The sequence below is a fragment of the Oncorhynchus gorbuscha genome, linkage group LG19 (assembly GCF_021184085.1).
Source record: "Oncorhynchus gorbuscha isolate QuinsamMale2020 ecotype Even-year linkage group LG19, OgorEven_v1.0, whole genome shotgun sequence".
NCBI lineage: Eukaryota > Metazoa > Chordata > Actinopteri > Salmoniformes > Salmonidae > Oncorhynchus > Oncorhynchus gorbuscha.
Genome location: NC_060191.1, coordinates 68,986,457 through 69,006,928, shown reverse-complemented (window position 1 = coordinate 69,006,928; position 20,472 = coordinate 68,986,457). Strand labels below are relative to the sequence as shown.

Here is a 20,472-nt window from a genome sequence, read left to right as displayed (position 1 = left end):
GTTGGATTAAAACATTTACAAGTGGGTAGCTCTCAAGGAACATGATTGAACAGCCCTGCATTAGAGCTCTGTGGAACTCTTTAATATGTTTTTTTTCCTTACCTCTGGGCAAACTCCAGCACAGGGCAGTTAAAATCATGGTCTCCCAACATTCGCCCAAGCAAATCCCGATTCTTCATCCCACTATTCTCATCTGTCCAATCAGTGTACTGGAAGATGGCTGTCTCCCTCATGACATCACTGAATCCCGGCAACACTAGGTCCACCCCTTTCAGGAAGTTCTCCCTGCTGATCAGGCTCTGGCTAGTGATGTCATATCCTGGCGCCCCGTAAACCAGGAAATAGGTCCCCTCATCTTGGTTCAAACCAATCAGCACCTCTGTCTTCAGGAAGTGTCCCGTCCGGAGCAGAACCTAAAGGAAGAGATAAAGAGACATTATGACATTATGCCATTGGAAATATATATGGGATTCAACTGCTTGTTTCTTCAGTGCCTTTGGGCCCAAAACAATCAACCAATTTAATTCACACCTCTGGCATGTCTGGTAGGAAGTTTTGGTCGACAGAGGGGGTGAATGGTAATGCTAGGATTGTGGGGAGAGACAGGACGTTGTACTGCTGCTTGATGATATCCTCTGGATGGGCTCTCTGTAGACACTGCTCCAGGACAGCCAGAGGTGCCAGGGGACAACCCAACAGCCTACCCAGGGACAGGGACCTGTTCCAGGCCTGCTGTTGAGTCATGACAGCCCATGGAGTGTTAGGGGAACCACTCTGTAGTATTGCCCTGTTGAAAAGACCATGGCTGCCAGGAGAGAGGAGATGGAGACCTACAGATGCAGAGCCAGCACTTTCCCCAAACAACGTCACCTGACAACAACATAAAAACAGACAATAACTAAACATGGTAAAACAAAGAATAACAACAACAAAAAGAGTAAAAGGAAAAAAGCTGAGCAACCTTTGAAGGGTCTCCGCCGAAGGCAGCAATGTTATTGGCTACCCAGTACAGAGCCAAGCGCTGGTCCAGCATTCCAGCGTTACCACGGACACCCTCGCTCTCAGGAAGAGACAGGAAACCCAATGGACCGAGCCTGTGTCCAATCAAAACAAACGAAAACATGTAAACATGAAAACATGTAGCTCAAATAGGTTCTTTAGTTCAATTATATTGTGCCAGGACAACCTGTAGTTCATAGACACCACCACGACGCCTTCTGATTGGCTAAGGAATTGTCCGTCATACAGGTCTAGGGAGGCAGTGCCTGTAGTGAACCCGCCTCCGTATATCCACACCATGACAGGAGCTAATGAGGAACCAGGGGAGGTGCTCTTGGAACGTTTAGGGTGTGTCTTAAACAAAGGGGGAGGAGTCCATATGTTGAGGTAGAGACAATCTTCACTCATCTTGGTGTTGGGATTCCACATCTCAGCTCCACGGAACCCTGGGAGTAAGGAAGTCAGAGTCAAGTACTTGTAGTTAATAATAACTTAATTACAAAACAACATTGAGTATGTTTACGGTGTAATGCACATTTTTAATTGTTGATGTGGGTAAATCACTTTGCGCTAAGTGAAGAGGAATTGTGCATTCCTAGAAGTAGCATACTCTACCGCATAGTGTGATGCCTGTGGACCAATTTTAAATGGCTTCACGAACTTGGATGTGGGATTGTAAATGGGGAGAGCATCAGTGAAAGTATTCGAAGGAGACACCGGTGTCACTGTTTGTGTGAGAGAAATTCCTGTCCAACCAAAGATGACATGGACCCGCCCTGACCAGACCTACACTGATGACTGCCTGGGGGAACACACCACATTCACGAATCTGAACACGACAACACACTGAATTTCAGTAAGTCAATTTACAATCCACTAAATTTCAGCAAGTCAATTTAAATTAATTTGTAGTGAAAGTAAAAGTAGTGACAAGGATCCTCAATCCCAGAGAGTGAACTTGGCAGGGCTAGTGAGAGCCTCGTTGACAGTACTTTTTGTAGGCATACGATAAATGTCTATATAGCCTGAGAGCTATGGCTAGTGAAATTAGACATAAGATAAATGTCTATATAGCCTGAGAGCTATGGGTAGTGAAAATAGACATAAGATAAATATCTATATAGCCTGAAAGCTATGGGTAGTGAAAATAGACATAAGATAAATGTCTATATAGCCTGAAAGCTATGGGTAGTGAAAATAGACATAAGATAAATGTCTATATAGCCTGAGAGCTATGGCTAGTGAAAATAGACATAAGATAAATGTCTATATAGCCTGAAAGCTATGGGTAGTGGAAATAGACATAACATAAATGTCTATGTAGCCTGAGAGCTATGGCTAGTGAAAATAGGCATAAGATAAATGTCTATATAGCCTGAGAGCTATGGCTACAGTGAATATCCAATGTAGATTGGTTAAACTGGAGTTATCAAAGGTTGTAATTCTATTTTTATTTGTTATTTTTATTTAACATGTTTTTTTGGGGGGATGCATTAATCATGATGTGAGTAGTGTCCAAACGGGGGAATTACTAGTCCCCTAGGCGCTTTGGTAATTATGCAAATTGATTTTCCTCACTGTAAAAACGGGAAAAAATGTATGTTGGTAATAGTTGACAGTTACTTCATTTACCAGTCCCCTGGGGCCCGTTGGTAAAAATTCTAATTGATTTTCCTCACATGCCTGCCTGTAAAAAGGAAAATGTTATGTTGGTAATGGTTGACATGATGGATTGAAGTTTTACCCACCTAGAGTCATGGATGTGTATTGCTGTTGTTATTTTGTTTTGTTTTCATTGTTTTGTTTAATTTTCTTTGTTTTTGTCTTGCTTCAAAAACAAATCTCAATACCAAATCTGTCTGCTGGATGGTTGGTACTTCTCCCAAAGACTAGCCCTCTAACTCCCTGACCCTTTAACTCTGTGGTGAGGTCGCCAATATGATAAGGGACTCAAATCAAATCAAATCAAATTGTATTTGTCACATACACATGGTTAGCAGATGTTAATGCGAGTGTAGTGAAATGCTTGTGCTTCTAGTTCCGACAATGCAGTGATAACCAACAAGTAATCTAACTAACAATTCCAAAACTACTGTCTTATACACAGTGTAAGGGGATAAGGAACATGTACATGAGGATATATGAATGAGTGATGGTACAGAGCAGCATACAGTAGATGGTATCGAGTACAGTATATACATATGCGATGAGTGTGTAGACAAAGTAAACAAAGTGGCATAGTTAAAGTGGCTAGTGATACATGTGTTACATAAGGATGCAGTCGATGATGTAGAGTACAGTATATACATATGCATATGAGATGAATAATGTAGGTTAAGTAACATTATATAAGGTAGCATTGTTTAAAGTGGCTAGTGATATATTTACATCATTTCCATCAATTCCCATTATTAAAATGGCTGGAGTTGGGTCAGTGTCAATGACAGTGTGTTGGCAGCAGCCACTCAATGTTAGTGGTGGCTGTTTAACAGTCTGATGGCCTTGAGATAGAAGCTGTTTTTCAGTCTCTCGGTCCCAGCTTTGATGCACCTGTACTGACCTCGCCTTCTGGATGATAGCGGGGTGAACAGGCAGTGGTTCGGGTGGTTGATGTCCTTGATGATCTTTATGGCCTTCCTGTAACAACGGGTGGTGTAGGTGTCCTGGAGGGCAGGTAGTTTGCCCCCGGTGATGCGTTGTGCAGTCCTCACTACCCTCTGGAGAGCCTTACGGTTGAGGGCGGAGCAGTTGCCGTACCAGGCGGTGATACAGCCCGCCAGGATGCTCTCGATTGTGCATCTGTAGAAGTTTGTGAGTGCTTTTGGTGACAAGCCGAATTTCTTCAGCCTCCTGAGGTTGAATAGGCGCTGCTGCGCCTTCTTCACGACGCTGTCAGTGTGAGTGGACCAATTCAGTTTGTCTGTGATGTGTATGCCGAGGAACTTAAAACTAGCTACCCTCTCCACTACTGTTCCATCGATGTGGATAGGGGGTGTTCCCTCTGCTGTTTCCTGAAGTCCACAATCATCTCCTTAGTTTTGTTGACGTTGAGTGTGAGGTTATTTTCCTGACACCACACTCCGAGGGCCCTCACCTCCTCCCTGTAGGCTGTCTCGTCGTTGTTGGTAATCAAGCCTACCACTGTTGTGTCGTCCGCAAACTTGATGATTGAGTTGGAGGCGTGCGTGGCCACGCAGTCGTGGGTGAACAGGGAGTACAGGAGAGGGCTCAGAACGCACCCTTGTGGGGCCCCGTGTTGAGGATCAGCGGGGAGGAGATGTTGTTGCCTACCCTCACCACCTGGGGGCGGCCCGTCAGGAAGTCCAGTACCCAGTTGCACAGGGCGGGGTCAAGACCCAGGGTCTCGAGCTTGATGACGAGCTTGGAGGGTACTATGGTGTTGAATGCCGAGCTGTAGTCGATGAACAGCATTCTCACATAGGTATTCCTCTTGTCCAGGTGGGTTAGGGCAGTGTGCAGTGTGGTTGAGATTGCATCGTCTGTGGACCTATTTGGGCGGTAAGCAAATTGGAGTGGGTCTAGGGTGTCAGGTAGGGTGGAGGTGATATGGTCCTTGACTAGTCTCTCAAAGCACTTCATGATGACGGAAGTGAGTGCTACGGGGCGGTAGTCGGTTAGCTCAGTTACCTTAGCTTTCTTGGGAACAGGAACAATGGTGGCCCTCTTGAAGCATGTGGGAACAGCAGACTGGTATAGGGATTAATTGAATATGTCCGTAAACACACCGGCCAGCTGGTCTGCGCATATTTGCAAAAATAGTTTAAATGGTGTGTTGTTATTCTTTTTGACATTTTGTCTTAGGAATCTGTATTAAGAATGTTGAATCATTTATAATATTCCGGGGTTTCTTGAATCAGAAATGCCCTAAAAGTTATTTTGCTCTGTCCTCTCTCAAGGTTATGGCAAAGGTGTCCACAGATGGTATCTGGATGCATGGAAGGGATAATTCAGCTGGGAACAGTGTGAACTTCACCCCCTCTGACCGCCTGAAGTAATGGATAAAAATGTGTTCACTATGGCCCTGTCCTTCACCATTTCTCCCGTGACACCTGAGTCCCAACCAGCAACCTGTACACATCTTCAAGTTGAAGCTATCAACTGCCTTTTCTCAAAAGAGTTTTCTCTCAGGAGTGCGACATGAGTCGTCGTACAGTGAGCATGGAGAGAGATCTCTCACAAACTTCTCTCGTGCTGCTGGTGTACTGGTAGGGGGATGGACAAGACATAATGGGACCGTAAAATGGTTTATTTGGTGTATCAGGTTGATTGTGGAGGTATGAACCCTGTGAGGTTTACAGTAATTTAGACTAAGAGTGCGTTGAGTACCAATCTGTCATTAGCACAAATGGTGGCCGTGATGAGAAAATGTAATGCTAGAAATATAAGATGAATATACTGTATATCAATATAAATGCACACTCTGCCAGTATCGGTGTGTGCTAAGTTGAGGGTCTTATATTGATGTGATAGAACCAACGTGAAGCACTAAGGACTGTCATTCTAAATTTGGGTTGGATAATTTATCAACAGGTCAAATTATGATCCGGAAAGTCGAGAAGGAGAGACAGAGAGCTGCCCCTAAACTGTGAGTAGACCACAACGTGACACTGCTCATCCCGCAGGTGGCTTCTGAAACTAATCCAGTGAGTCTAGGTAGGGTTCCTCTCAGGGAAACCTTATCTTTTCGTGTATTCCGATAGGGAGGTTATCAGAAATCCCACTGGATTGTAGCTTGGGCTATCTATCCATTATTGGGATGTTGAGAGTAGGGGCTTTGTGGTCCTTGCCCAATCTCATTACCATTCTTATCAAGAATGGTGTGAAACTGTGTTCTCTATTTTCCCTGTGAAAGTCAATAGGGTTTCTAGGTCGTGTGAAACATGTAGGTGATCATGTGAGGGCTCCCAAGTGGCACAGCAGTTTAAGGTGTGTCACCACAGACCCTGGTTTGGTCCCAGGCTGTATCACAACTAGTCGCGATCGGGAGTCGCATAGGGCGGAGCACAATTGACCCAGCGTCGTCCAGGTTAGGGGAGGGTTTGGCCGGGGTAGGCAGTCATTGTAAAAAAAAAGAATGTGTTCTTAATTAACTGACTTGCCTAGTTAAATAAAAGCAATATATATATATATATTGTAAATGTATATACAGTTGAAGTCGGAAGATTAAATACACCTTAGCCAAAAACATTTAAACTCAATTCCTGAAATTTAATTCCAGTAAAAATTCCCTGTCATTTGGTCAGTTAGGATCACCACTTTATTTGAAGAATGTGAAATGTCAGAATAATGATTTATTTCAGCCTTTATTTTTTTTAATGATGCCATCTATTTTGTGAAGTGCATCAGTCCCTCCTGCAGAAAAACACCCCCACAACATGATGCTGCCACCCCCGTGCTTCACGGTTGGGATGATGTTCCTCGGCTTGCAAGCCTCCTCCTTTTTCCTCCAAACATAACGATGGTCATTATGGCCAAACAGTTCTAATTTTGTTTCAACAGACCAGAGGACATTTCTCCAAAAAGTACGATCTTTGTCCTCAGGTTATGTCGACATAGGATGCGTTTTACTGTCAATCATTTTGTACCTATTTTCTTCCAGAATCTTCACAAGATCCTTTGCTGTTGTTCTGCGATTGATTTGCACTTTTCGCGTTTGGAAATTGCCCCCAAGGATGAACCAGACTTGTGGAAGTCTACAATTTTATTCTGACGTTTTGGCAGATTTCTAATGATTTTCCCATGATGTCAAGCAAAGAGGCTCTGACTTTGAAGGTAGTCCTTGAAATACATCCACAGGTACACTTCCATTTGACACAAATGTTGTCAATTATCCTATCAGAAGCATCTAAAGCCATGACATAATTTCTTGAATTTTCCAGGCTGTTTAAAGGCACAGGCAACATTGTGTATGTACATTTCTGACCCACTGGAATTGTGATGCGGTGAATTATAAGTGAAATAGTCTGTCTGTAAACAATTGTTGGAAAAATGACTTGTGTCATGCACAAAGCAGATGTCCTAACCGACTTGCCAAAACTGTGGAGGGGTAGAAAAACGAGTTTTAATGAATCAAACCTATGTGTATGTAAACTTCCGACTTCAACTGTATGTATTCCAGATGAGGGACTGTTGGAATCTGACTGATTGAATTGAGCACATTTTAGTATGTTTATAACTATTTAAGTGGCTTAGCTGAAGTAATTCATGTATTATGGGTTAGATGGAATGTGTTATGTGCAAATTGTCTGCACCCTGGAGACTTTGTGGTGGGAAAGACTACAGAAGGAAGAGCTGGAAGGATTGGAGAGGATCATACCAGGTTTTGCTGGTTTTGCTGACCACCTCGGTCGTGGTGAAAGTAGCAGAGAGATATACCTGAATCCACGGGTCCCACTGTAGGAGAGTTCCAACCCCAGACGGGGAAGATGCGTTGCACTGTTTTCTTTTCTGTCTGTGTGTCTTTTATTTATTTCTATTTTATTTTATTTTACCTTTATTTAACCAGGCAAGTTAGTTAAGAACAAATTCTTATTTTCAATGACGGCCTGGGAACAGTGTGTTAACTGCCTGTTCAGGGGCAGAACGACAGATTTGTACCTTGTCAGCTCGGGGGATTGAACTCGCAACCTTCCGGTTACTAGTCCAACGCTCTAACCACTAGGCTACTATGACTCTCAGCTTCTCTATTGGTCAGGTGCCAGAAGAACACACTCCACAAACCGATGATGATGAATTGAGAAAGACTCTGCCTGGGCAAGAGAGCCTAGTGATGGAAAAAGGTTGCGGGGAAAACTACACATTAGAGAATTGTCTTGTTATTTGTTCGTGTTTTTTTTTACTGATACAAACCTGTCTTGTGTGACTTAGTCATAATTCTTGGCATACAGATAGGAGCCATTTGGGTGCAACTGCAGCATGTGACATCCTGTTCGCACAATCTGCAGGAACTTAGCTGTGTGGAAACTTGCAGGAAGGAACAGATCCCCTTTTACACTATGTTCCGCCCCTGTTTCCACACATCTGCTATCTGCCACGTAAAAAAAGGGTTGTAGTTCCTCATGAAAGCTGAGAGCCAAACCTCTTCGTTGGACTCCAGCGATTGGTAGCCACTCCATGTTTGCAAATCTTATAATAAAGTTGTTGTTTGAATAATCTATAGTCTCTCTTCTCTTTACGGTTTGAATTTCCATGACAAGGTCTTGAGCCAAAGGGACCGACGCTGGCCCGGAATAGTGGCCCAGAAGTAGATGGTCATCGTAGAAGAAGGTCCCGAGCCTAAGGAACCGATGCAGACGTGGAGTATAGGCCCAGAAGTTAGAAGCAGCAGAGGAGGGCATTGAAGGACACCCCCCCCCCAGCCCAACAACAGCCAAATTTCTTTCTGAATAGAGCCAACTTGGTGGCTAAAGCAACAGTTGGTGAAAGGTCATGTTGGGTCTGTGGGTTTGCTCCTCAAGGGGTAAACAAGGGAGTTTCATGTATGGGGTCACACTGAGAGTGATTCACACCCTAAGTGTGATGTCATTCCTGCCCTTTATCATCTATCCCCAAAAGAGACCAGACGACATGACATTTTAAAGCCCCCAAACTCTGTGATGTTTTTCACGTCCTGGTAATAGTAGTAATCTCCCTACTGTGGGTTTTCTTGTGGCCACCTGGTGTATTATAGGTAAAGGATGTGTGGGAAAAACTGCCTGACAGTCCATAGTCTCCTCTTTTGGAGGGTGGATCATGCAACTGTGTCTAGCCATTGTTTTAGTCACTGTACTGACTCTGTTTCTTGTTATCATGCTAAAATATTGCTGCAATATGTGTTTAAAACTGGTAACGAATCCAGGACCAAATGTAATGTTAAATGTTGCCATGACCCAGAGCCAGAATGCAAGTTGTGAAGGATTAGCTGAGCTACACTTTTCTGCTAAAGACAGTTATGTCTAACCTTTACCCAGCACCCAGTTGGGCTCCAACCCCTGACCCTTCAGCTCTGGGAGAAGAATCCCTTCTTTAAATGATTGTATCTAATCATTAGCATGAACTGGCAAGTTAGAAATGTATATGATTTGCGAGGGGTTGGTAGGTTTTAAACTCAGTCTCACAACCGATGACACAAGGAGGAATTGGTGGACTACGGGATATTATGCTTTTAGAAAGCTTGCTACATTTAAAATGTATTAAAAAATTGTTCAGGGATTTAAAAAAAGGGAGAAGTATAATGGAACATTTTAATTGTATGTGTCCACATAGTATGTGACTAACCTTGTGAAACTGTGTGAAACTGTGTGAAACTGTGTGAAACTGCCTTATTATAACGTCCTGTTATTCACTCTGAACTCAGAAAAAAATTATCTTGGTTTGACTTTGACTCAGATCCTTAAGTAATAATATCCACGACAACATGCATAGTAATAATTTTATAATAAACTGATTAAGGCCGTAGCCAGATGATGCAATAGTCATGTAAACACGTTACTCTAGTTATCTTAAATCGGCATAAGGTCAAAGTGTAAGTAAGCATACGCCGATAAAAACACCTGGTTTTCTCAGCAATCTTTGAATTATTAGGACATGTAAACAACTTAATCGGCGTTCCAGCTGTTTGTTTGATCTGTGCATGTGCCAGCACCAGCCGAGAGCCTCCCTCTTTAGCGTGAGTGAAGTGAGTACGGAACAACTGTGTGTACGCATCTTAGAAGTAGTTTTCGCATACAAATTTTACACGACTGAACTCAGAATCAAACATGTTTCCCAAAGATAACATGTTCGCTGTGGTAGAACGTTTATTTTGACTGGCAAATTTTCTGAATTTATCAGAATGCCATCAGGTAGCCTGATTTCAGAATTGTCCATGTCAACAGGATTATTAGGGAGATCGTTCTTCTTGAAAACCATGTAAATGTTTTAATCTAACTATTATATTGATCTGATTATTGCGTGCTTGTAACCGTGCTCACTGACTATACACTGTCACTAACATCAACAGGTTTAAAGGCACACAAACATATATTGTACATTCATGTAGGTGTTGTAATCTATGCCAGTTTACTATACAGGCCTAGGTAATCGTTTTGATATCAAATCCCTACCAGGAAATAATGTATCCTGGGGTTGGAGGCAGGAGTTGGGGTAGCGTGTGGCGTGTAGTACCCCTGTCCACCCATCTGCAGGCTGAGGAGGGCGAAAACGCAGTTCCCCAACGGGGGGGTTCCCATAGGGAATTCCCAGGAATGCCCTGACATATCCACCACCTGGCACGGGAAGCCGAGTGCCCCGGACTCTGCCACGGTCCGTGGCGACAATGACATCATCGATGAGGTCATCAACCTGAGTCGTTGTGGCCGGGAGAATGTGGAACAGCAGGAGTGACAGGGTGATGTGTGTGTGAGTGGTCACCATGGTAACACATTCAGGTCTGGAGAGGTGAAAACAGATAGAAGGATGTGGAGGTCAACAAAACTACACACAGTCACTACGGAAATACACAGTCACAACGGAAATATACACAGTCACAACAGAAATATACACAGTCACAACGGAAATATACACAGTCACAATGGAAATATACACAGTCACAATGGAAATATACACAGTCACAACAGAAATACACACAGTCACAACGGAAATATAAACAGTCACAACGGAAATATACACAGTCACAACAGAAATATACACAGTCACTACGGAAATACACAGTCACAACGGAAATATACACAGTCACAACAGAAATATACACAGTCACAACGGAAATATACACAGTCACAACGGAAATATACACAGTCACAACAGAAATATACACAGTCACAACAGAAATATACACAGTCACAACGGAAATATACACAGTCACAACGGAAATACACAGTCACAACGGAAATATACACAGTCACAACGGAAATATACACAGTCACAACAGAAATATACACAGTCACAACGGAAATATACACAGTCACAACGGAAATATACACAGTCACAACGGAAATACACAGTCACAACGGAAATATACACAGTCACAACGGAAATATACACAGTCACAACAGAAATATACACAGTCACAAAGGAAATACACAGTCACAACAGAAATATACACAGTCACAAAGGAAATACACACAGTCACAACAGAAATATACACAGTCACAACAGAAATACACACAGTCACAACAGAAATATACACAGTCACAACGGAAATATACACAGTCACAACAGAAATATACACAGTCACAAAGGAAATACACACAGTCACAACAGAAATATACAGTCACAAAGGAAATACACACAGTCACAACAGAAATATACACAGTCACAACAGAAATACACACAGTCACAACAGAAATATACACAGTCACAATGGAAATATACACAGTCACAACAGAAATACACAGTCACAACAGAAATATACACAGTCACAACAGAAATATACACAGTCACAACAGAAATATACACAGTCACAACGGAAATATACACAGTCACAACAGAAATATACACAGTCACAACGGAAATACACACAGTCACACAAACACACAAACACACACTGTCACTCAGTAATAACAGGAGATGATTGATATAGTTGCATATCCATTAGATTGTTGAAGCATTCAAGATGTTCCAAAGATAGTCAACGGCTGCAACAAGCACTGAACAACTAGGGCAGAGGGAGTGGAGAGAGAAGGAGGGAGGGATTAATGACACCATGAAGTCAGCTGATATCAGGATAAGAGTGTGTGAGGGCGTGCACAGTGAGAGGGGGGGACGATCAAACATGTCCCTCTGACTCATTCAACACTAGACAGCCGTGCACACACACCCACCACATGTGCCTCTTCTCTTACCACAGATTACTCAGCTGAAAGGGCGAAACATATTCATGTCTAAAATTAGAGAGGGTGATTGCTTGTTGTGATAGTGGATAAATCCTGGATTAATCAGGTCTACACTGACCAGACAGACTGTTACAGAAGTCTAACATGACCTTAGAGGCTGAATGAATAGAACTGGCAGGCAGGATATCTATACCACATCTACCTCTCCTCATGGACTTTAAATAAAACAACCAAGATGGCTGCTGTATCTGTGGAAATAGCTTACCTGTGCAGTTGAAATACATTATACATACACAAAAGTTTGTGGACACCACTTCAAATTAGTGGATTTGGCTATTTCAGCCACACAAGTTGCTGACATGTGTATAAAATCAAGTTCACAGATATGCAATCTCCGTTGACAAACATTGGCAGTAGAATGGCAGTAGAATGGCCTTTACTGAAAAGCTCAGTGACTTTCAACGTGGCACCGCCATAGGATGCCACCTTTCCAACAAGTCAGTTTGTCAAATTTCTGCCCTGTTAGAGCTTCAACTGTAGGTGCTTTTATTGTGAAGTGGAAACATCTAGGAGCAACAACGGCTCGGCCACGAAGTGGTAGGACACACAAGCTCACAGAACAGGACCGCAGAGTACTGAAGTGCGTAGCGCATGAATTGATCTGTCCTTGGTTGCAACACTCACTACCGAGTTCCAAACTGCCTCTGGAAGCAACTTCAGCACAATATCTCTTCGTCGGGAGCTTCATGAAACGGGTTTCCATGGCCACCCTGGTTGGAGAGGGGCCGCTTCTCCAGTTGTTTTCCCCTCTAGAGAGAGTTATCCGGAACATTATTAAACTCTGGAAGTCGCTTGATTACATGGTAGCAAGAACACCAGCAGCTGCACACAAGCCTGAGATCATCATGTGCAATGCCAAGCGTCGGCTGGAGTGGTGTAAAGCTCTCCGCCATTGGACTCTGGAGCAGTGGAAAGCGTTCTCTGGAGTGATGAATCATGATCCACCATCTGCCAGTCAGACGGAAAAATATGTGTTTGGTGGATGCCAGGAGAACGGTACCTTCCCCAATGCATAGAGACAACTGTAAAGTTTGGTGGATGAGGCATAATGATTGTGGACAGTTTTTCCATGGTCCGGGCTGGGATCTTTAGTTCCAGTGAAGGGAAATGTTAACGCTACAGAATACAATGACATTCTAGACAATTCTGTGCTTCCAACTTCGTATCAACAGTTTGGGGAAGGTCCTTTCCTGTTTCAAGGCACAAAGTGAGGTCCATAGAGAAATTGTTTGTCGAGATCAGTGAGGAAGAACTTGACTGGCCTGCACAGAGCCCTGACCTCAAACTCATCGAACACCTTTACAATGAATTGGACCACTGACTGCGAGCTAGGCCTACACACACACACACACACACACACACACACACACACACACACACACACACACACACACACACACACACACACACACACACACACACACACACACACACACACACACACACACACACACACATACACCCACCTGAAAAAACACACTAGTATTCAACCACTTTCCCTTGTCTAAAGAAAGAGAAAACACTGCTGACGGTGTCTGGTGAAAGAATGGGTTGCAACAACAGCCAATCATAGCTTACGCATGAGACCAAATATCACCATTACCAAGTAGCACACAGAGAAATAGACATATGCAAGCAGACAGGCATGCTCACATAGGCTGCACACACTCACGCACACACATAGCTCTGAGGTTAGAGTGTTGGGACAGTAACCTAAAGGTCACTGGTTTGAATACCGGAGTCGACAAGGAGAAAAATCTGGCGCAGTGCCCTTGAGCAAAGCACTTAACCCTAATTGGCCTGCTGGTACCTCGGTGGGAGTTGGAATATGCAATAAACACTTCCATTACACACATGTGTGTAACCGGCAAATATAAGAAACCCCCAAATTATAATTTTCACTCACGCACACACAAACACACACATACACACACACACACACGCACACAAACAGTCTATGTAACAAGCTATCTAGCTAAATGTCAGACACACCCCAGGGGTATTCTGCCACATTGTTACAGTGAATAATGACATTTGAAGAACCTATCTGTGCTGTGGTTTGAGGAGAAAGATGCAACACAAGATTCTCCCTCGTGCTGCTGTGCCCCACTGACACCTCCACTGGTTGAACGGAGGACAACCTCACAAGAGGTTACAACAACAGGCAGAAAACTGTGGTAAGAATGTTGTTTGGCCAGTCCCTCTTTTAACTATTAAAAATGAACAAGAGGTCCTTGGGGTGTTTGAGAGGGATGGGGATCGGATTTAAAGCAAACAAAAGCTCCCTGACAAGCCATTCATTGTTTCACAATAAAAACACACCGTTTGTTAGTCTCCTTCCCTATAAACTTCACTTTTCTATGCCTCTTATAATAATGCTTCACTTGAAGCATGTTAAACACAATCGGCGATATTAAAAGCATCTGTGTGCTGCATGCATACATCTTATTCATAAGAAGCACCTTCTCATCTGGCAAGTTGGCAAAACATTCATTCCTATGCAGCAAGGTTCTGTAGCAGAACAGAGGACTTGTGGATTGAAAGGGACACTTGGCCAATTGAACAATACAAGAGACACACACTTAGCATAGGTTACTTAAAAACAACACAATGAAGGCTACACGGCACAAACCAACACTCACCCTCTCTGATTTCTTCTCTCTTCAGTGATCCTGCTGAGAGATATTTCAGGCGATAGTGGTGTATATCGTGGCCAATGGTTTTCCAATGTAAAACAGTAACGTCTGAAAAGTGAAAATGGTCCGTCTTTTGTTTTTGCTGTGGTTTTTCAAAAACGAAAAATGACTGGATTTTTGTTATCTTGTTTTTTTCTTCAGGAAAAAGAATAAACAATTGACTTTATAAAAATATTTTAAAATAAAGAAATTGTTTGTTTTTGTTATTATTATTTTTTTTGCATATTAAAAGCAATTAAAATATATTTTTATTGTCACAAGTCGATGGGGTTAAATGTGACATGTCTTTCATTGGCCAAATGCACAGCAAACTTATTTTTGTTCATCTACTATTTATTAATTAATCTGTTATTAATTCACCTACTGCTATATTAATGGTATGCTTGCTACGAGCTATCAACGTTAGTAAGAGTTTGTTTGTGTGCGTGTGTGCGTTTGCGTGTGTGCGTGTGTGTGTGTGTTTGTGTGCATGTGCGTGTGTGCGTGTGCGTGTGTGTGTGTGTGTGTGTGTGTGTGTGTGTGTGTGTGTGTGTGTGTGTGTGTGTGTGTGTGTGTGTGTGTGTGTGTGTGTGTGTGTGTGTGTGTGTGTGTGTGTGTGTGTGTGTGTGTGTGTGTAGGGGATGCCAAGATGCAATGGTGTGTATGAAGACTCTCTGGAAGAACGTCCCGGAAAACATGACCTTCCTCTCCTTGTTGTGTGTTGTGTGTCAGTTGTTTTAGTCTACTCATAAAAGTCTGTTTGTCTTTTTGCGAGAAATATCTGTGTTTCTACAAGGTTTGTGTGTTCTTGGTTATGTTTGAACGTGTATTGACCATATTTTAGGTGTGTATGTGGTCAGAAGGAGCTGGAGTGCAGACAGAAAATGGTGAGAGTGGAAGTTTTTTGGGGGTGAAGAGGACGGTGGGCATTGGTTTTTTTCATCTTCACTTCTTTTGCGGAGGAAAGACATTTGCGTACCGGGGAGAAAATGCAATTACAAAACCAAAAAATGACGTGCAAAAATATCCACATGACTTCAGTTTGACCTGTTGTAAGGAAATAGTAAGCTGTGAAAACAACCCAATATGTTTATGATAAGATTTCAGTTCAGATTGTTTTATGAGGATGAAATACTATCAGCTTCAAATCAAATTGTATTTCTCACAAGCTTTGTGAAGAACGGGTGAAAGGTTTACTTACATGCCCTTCCCAACAATGCAGATAAAAAATGAGATAATTAGCAGAAAGAATTATAAAATAAAATAAATAGACAAAAAAATAACACAAGTAATACTTGGAAAAATAATAGCACAAGGAATAATAGCACAAGGAATAATAGCACAAGGAATAATAGCACAATGATTAATAGCACAAGGAATAATAGCACAAGGAATAATAGCACAAGGAATAATAGCACAATGATTAATAGCACAAGGAATAATAGCACAAGGAATATTAGCACAAGGAATAATAGCACAAGGAATAATAGCACAAGGAATAATAGCACAAGGAATAATAGCACAATGATTAATAGCACAAGGAATAATAGCACAAGGAATATTAGCACAAGGAATAATAGCACAAGGAATAATAGCACAAGGAATAATAGCACAATGAATAATAGCACAATGATTAAAGATGGCTATACACACTGAGTATACAAATCATTAAGGACACCTCCTCTTTCTATGATATAGACTGATCAGGTGACTCCAAGTGAAATCTATGACCCCCCCCCCCCGTGGGAATGTTGAGCTAATAAAGGCTAATGAGATTAGCATGAGTTTGTAAGTAAAAATACAATTTCTCAGGACATAGACATATCTGATATGGGCAGGAAGCATACATTCATATTAATCTAACTACACTGTCCAATTTACAGTAGCTATTACAGTGAAATAATACCATGCTATTGTTTGAGATGAGTGCACAGTTATGAACTTGAAAGTGTATTAATAAACTAATTCTGCACATTTGGGCATTCTTGATACAACATCTTGAGCAGAAATCTAAATGTTAACTCTAAAACTTTGCACATACACTGCTGTCATCTGGTGACCGAAATCTAAATTGTGCCTATCCTGGAATAGACATTATCTTCTCTGGGATATGTGGGACGGTAGTGTCCCACCTCGCCAACAGCTAGTGAAATTGCAGGACGCCAAATTCAAAATCACAGAAATCCCATATTTAAAATTCCTCAAACATACAAGTGTTTTACACCATTTTAAAGATAAAATACTTGTAAATCCAGCCACAGTGTCCAATTTCAAATAGGCTTTACGGCGAAAGCACAGCAAAGATTATGTTAGGTCAGCACCTAGTCACAGAAAACCATACAGCCATTTTCCAGCCAATGAGAGGGCTTACAAAAATCAGAAATAGCGATTAAATTAATTGCTAACCTTTGATGATCTTCATCAGATGGCGCTCAAAGGACTTCAAGTTACACAATAAATGTGTGTTTTGTTCGATAAAGTTAATCTTTATGTCCAAAAACCTCATTTGAAATTGGTGTGTTATGTTCAGAAATGCATTGCCTCAAACAAACATCCGGTGAAAGTGCAGAGAGCCACATCAAATTACAGAAATACTCAAAATAAACAAAGATAAAAGATACAAGTGTTATACATGGAAATATAGATAAACTTCTCCTTAATGCAACCGCTGTGTCAGATTTCAAAATGGCTTTATGGCGAAAGCACAACTTGCAGTTATGTTAGGTCAGCGCTAGTCACTCAAAAACATCCGGCCATTTTCCAAAAAAGGAGAAGTGTCAGAAAAGTCAGAAATAGCGTTATAAATATTCACTTACCGTTGATTATCTTGATCAGAATACACTCCCAGGAATCCCAGTTCCACAATAAATGTTTGTTTTGTTCGATAAAGTCCATAATTTATGTCCAAATACCTCCTTTTTGTTCGCGCGTTTAGCCCAGTAATACGCGATCACTTGTTCAGGCGAAATGTCAAAAAAGTTATATTACAGTTCGTAGAAACATGTCAAAGATGTATAGAATGAATCTTTGGTTATGTTTTTAACATAAATCTTCAATAATGTTCCAACCGGAGAATTCCTTTGTCTTAAGAAATACAATGGAACGCAGCTAACTCTCACGGGCGCGCGCGTGATCAGCTCATGGCCTTCTGCCAGACACCTGGTTGAAACAGCTCTGTTTCTCTCCCCCTTCACAGTAGAAGCCTCAAACAAGGTTCTAAAGACTGTTGACATCTAGTGGAAGCCTTAGGAAGTGCAATATGACTCAGTATATTCGATAGGCAATGACTTGAACAAAAACAAGATGTTCTGGTGGATTTTTTTGGCAGGTTTTTGACAGCCATATGAGTTCTGTTATACTCACAGACATCATCCAAACCGTTTTAGAAACTTCAGAGAGTTTTCCATCCAAATCTACTATTATATGCATATTACAGCTTTTGGGCCTGAGGTGCAGGCAGTTTACCCTGGGCACCGTTTTATGCAAGCTACTCAATACTGCCCCTCAGTCCCAAAGAAGGTTTAGTTCTTGTGGACATTATAGGTTTTTCTATTTGCTATGTAAGGCCTGTAGGCCTCATTGGCCTCACACCTGAGTTCTCACAACTCGTTTTTGAGTTTTAAAAAGCATAATGTATGGATTATATTGACTATAGCAAATACTCAGATGAAACATATTGTGCTATTTATCACAGACTACTTTGTGTCAAAGTTTAACGAGGACTCTCTCCTCCTCACCAGTGTCATTATCAAAGATATGATCAAGAGCCTCACATACAGTATATCGTTTTATCATTGAGCTGCCACAGAATGAATTTTGAGCAAGGCCTCAAAAAAATTGTATATACTAGAGATGCAAGAAAAGTTCTATATATTTTTTAAACAATGTTGTGATTGTTTGTGGTTCCCATGGGAAGCCAAGAAGGGGAGTGAGGTGTGTGTGTGTGTGTGTGTGTGTGTGTGTGTGTGTGTGTGTGTGTGTGTGTGTGTGTGTGTGTGTGTGTGTGTGTGTGTGTGTGTGTGTGTGTGTGTGTGTGTGTGTGTGTGTGTGTGTGTGTGTGTGTGTGTGTGTGTGTGTGTGTGTGTGTGTGTGCTCAAACACAAATGCGTGTTGGGGTCTGGGAGAGGAAGTGTGTCCATCTGATGAATGCATGTGCCTGAACTCAATTTTATACACTAATTGTAGTCTCGCCTATTAATTTCTAATGACCGGTCATTTTTGACTGGGAAAACCACAGTTGTACGAACTTTCAATGAAACACCCACAATTTAATGGAAATCATCCAAATGTATTTATTGTGTTCAGATGCCCTGTGTGGACAAAGTCATGGAACCTTATGACTATCAGATTTGTGTGTGTGTTAACTACATTTTCAGAGAGAAAACTTGTCAATTGGTCCAATTCGACCAGAACACAGCGGGAGGGTTACTTTCACATTTCCACAAACTTCAAAGGTTTTCCTTTCAAATGGTAACAAGAATATGCATATCCTGAGCTCCAGGCAGTTAGATTTGAGTATGCCATTTTAGAAAATAGTCCGATCCTCTTGCAGTATGCGGATGGATGTATCGTTTTATCAGAAGTACCAGTGACGTCCGAAGTTTCATTTGATCACATGCTTTTTCAAACCAAGTTTTGCAAAATGTGAGATCACACTCATTTCGCCATGGGCCCAGTGCTCTCTTTGATTCCAAACTGCTTTCAAACACTGACCTCTACTGGACACCATACTTATAAATATAGCTAGGATTTTGAACATGTATTTTCAGCTGAGCAGTAGTTTAGCAGGTAGAGTAGGGAACAATGGGACAATCAGGGACACGATGGTACGAGGTTGACTCCAGCTGAAGGAACACTATTTACAATGTTTTTATTCATGTAAAACTTTTATTTTTTGTTGTATAATATATTGTTTTAATTTAGTATAGTACAAGCTTCTCTCTTAAGTGTCCTAAACAACGACATAGATTCAGTTTTGGAAAAATAGTAAACCCGAAGGCAAAAAAGGGCATCATGATGTATGATGATGCCAACCTAGAATGCCACAGAGTTTGGATGAAAACAGTGGAGAATGTTTTATTCTTTCTGATAATCACACGCTGCAATTTATCGGTGAACTCCAGACGTCACTAATGTGCATTGTGAACCCGATAATGAAGCACTGAGTAATTAACCGTTTTTCGACACAATTTGGTGTAAACTTTCCCGTCACTATTTAATAGCCATAGGTTGTATTATTATGTTTCTTAACCAGTTGAATCCAGTGAGTTATACCTCTAGAACAGATAGGGGTCCCCAAGGAGAGTGTTGAGAATAACTGATTGATTTTGTTAACCAGTCTCAATAGAACCGTCACCCTTCCAAAGAACCCTTGAGGAATAGCAATACAAACGGTAGCATACTGGGCTGCCATTGTTCACCCATGAGTTTACCAGTGAAATTACCAGAGTTAGAGGTTCCAAGTCCATTCTAAACATTATATTTCTATGGTAAACTGGTTAGGGTGTCTCCTACCTCCCTTTCCTCTCCTCTCTCTCCTTGCTGTCTTCCCCTTTCTATCCACATTAATATGTCAGTAGTGGTGATTCATCACGCTGTGATGTGTCTTCCTGTCCCCAGCTCACTCCGGCCCCTTTACAGCTGATTGACATGTCAGTAGTGGTGATTCATCACGCTGTGATGTGTCTTCCTGTCCCCAGCTCACTCCGGCCCCTTTACAGCTGATTGACATGTCAGTAGTGGTGATTCATCACGCTGTGATGTGTCTTCCTGTCCCCAGCTCACTCCGGCCCCTTTACAGCTGATTGCAAGATGATGCGTGAAATGACTGCATTTCAAACTGCCTCATTTCACACTCATCTCTTTTAATGCCTTTATTTATTCATATTTACTGTGTATATTTATTC

At 41.8% G+C, this 20,472-nt stretch overlaps 1 protein-coding gene across 4 annotated transcripts in view; it reads right to left on the bottom strand.

Moving 5' to 3' along the window:
- The window catches only part of LOC124006271 (cholinesterase-like), a 29,164-nt gene extending 14,517 nt beyond the window's left edge, over positions 1-14,647 (bottom strand). For 2 of the 4 annotated variants that reach the window (XM_046316189.1, XM_046316192.1), the window contains exons 1-6: positions 14,534-14,647; positions 10,104-10,429; positions 1,187-1,445; positions 962-1,094; positions 532-870; positions 103-413 (exon numbers count right to left, since the gene is read on the bottom strand). In XM_046316189.1, coding sequence (XP_046172145.1) covers positions 103-413; positions 532-870; positions 962-1,094; positions 1,187-1,445; positions 10,104-10,413 — 1,352 coding nt within the window. In that variant the 5' untranslated portion in view covers positions 10,414-10,429; positions 14,534-14,647. Of the gene's footprint in view, positions 1-102; positions 414-531; positions 871-961; positions 1,095-1,186; positions 1,446-10,103; positions 11,307-11,543; positions 11,676-14,533 lie in introns of those variants that run through there. The other 2 variants (XM_046316191.1, XM_046316190.1) reach the window with 2 other exon arrangements.
- Between the last annotated feature and the right edge of the window lie 5,825 nt (positions 14,648-20,472).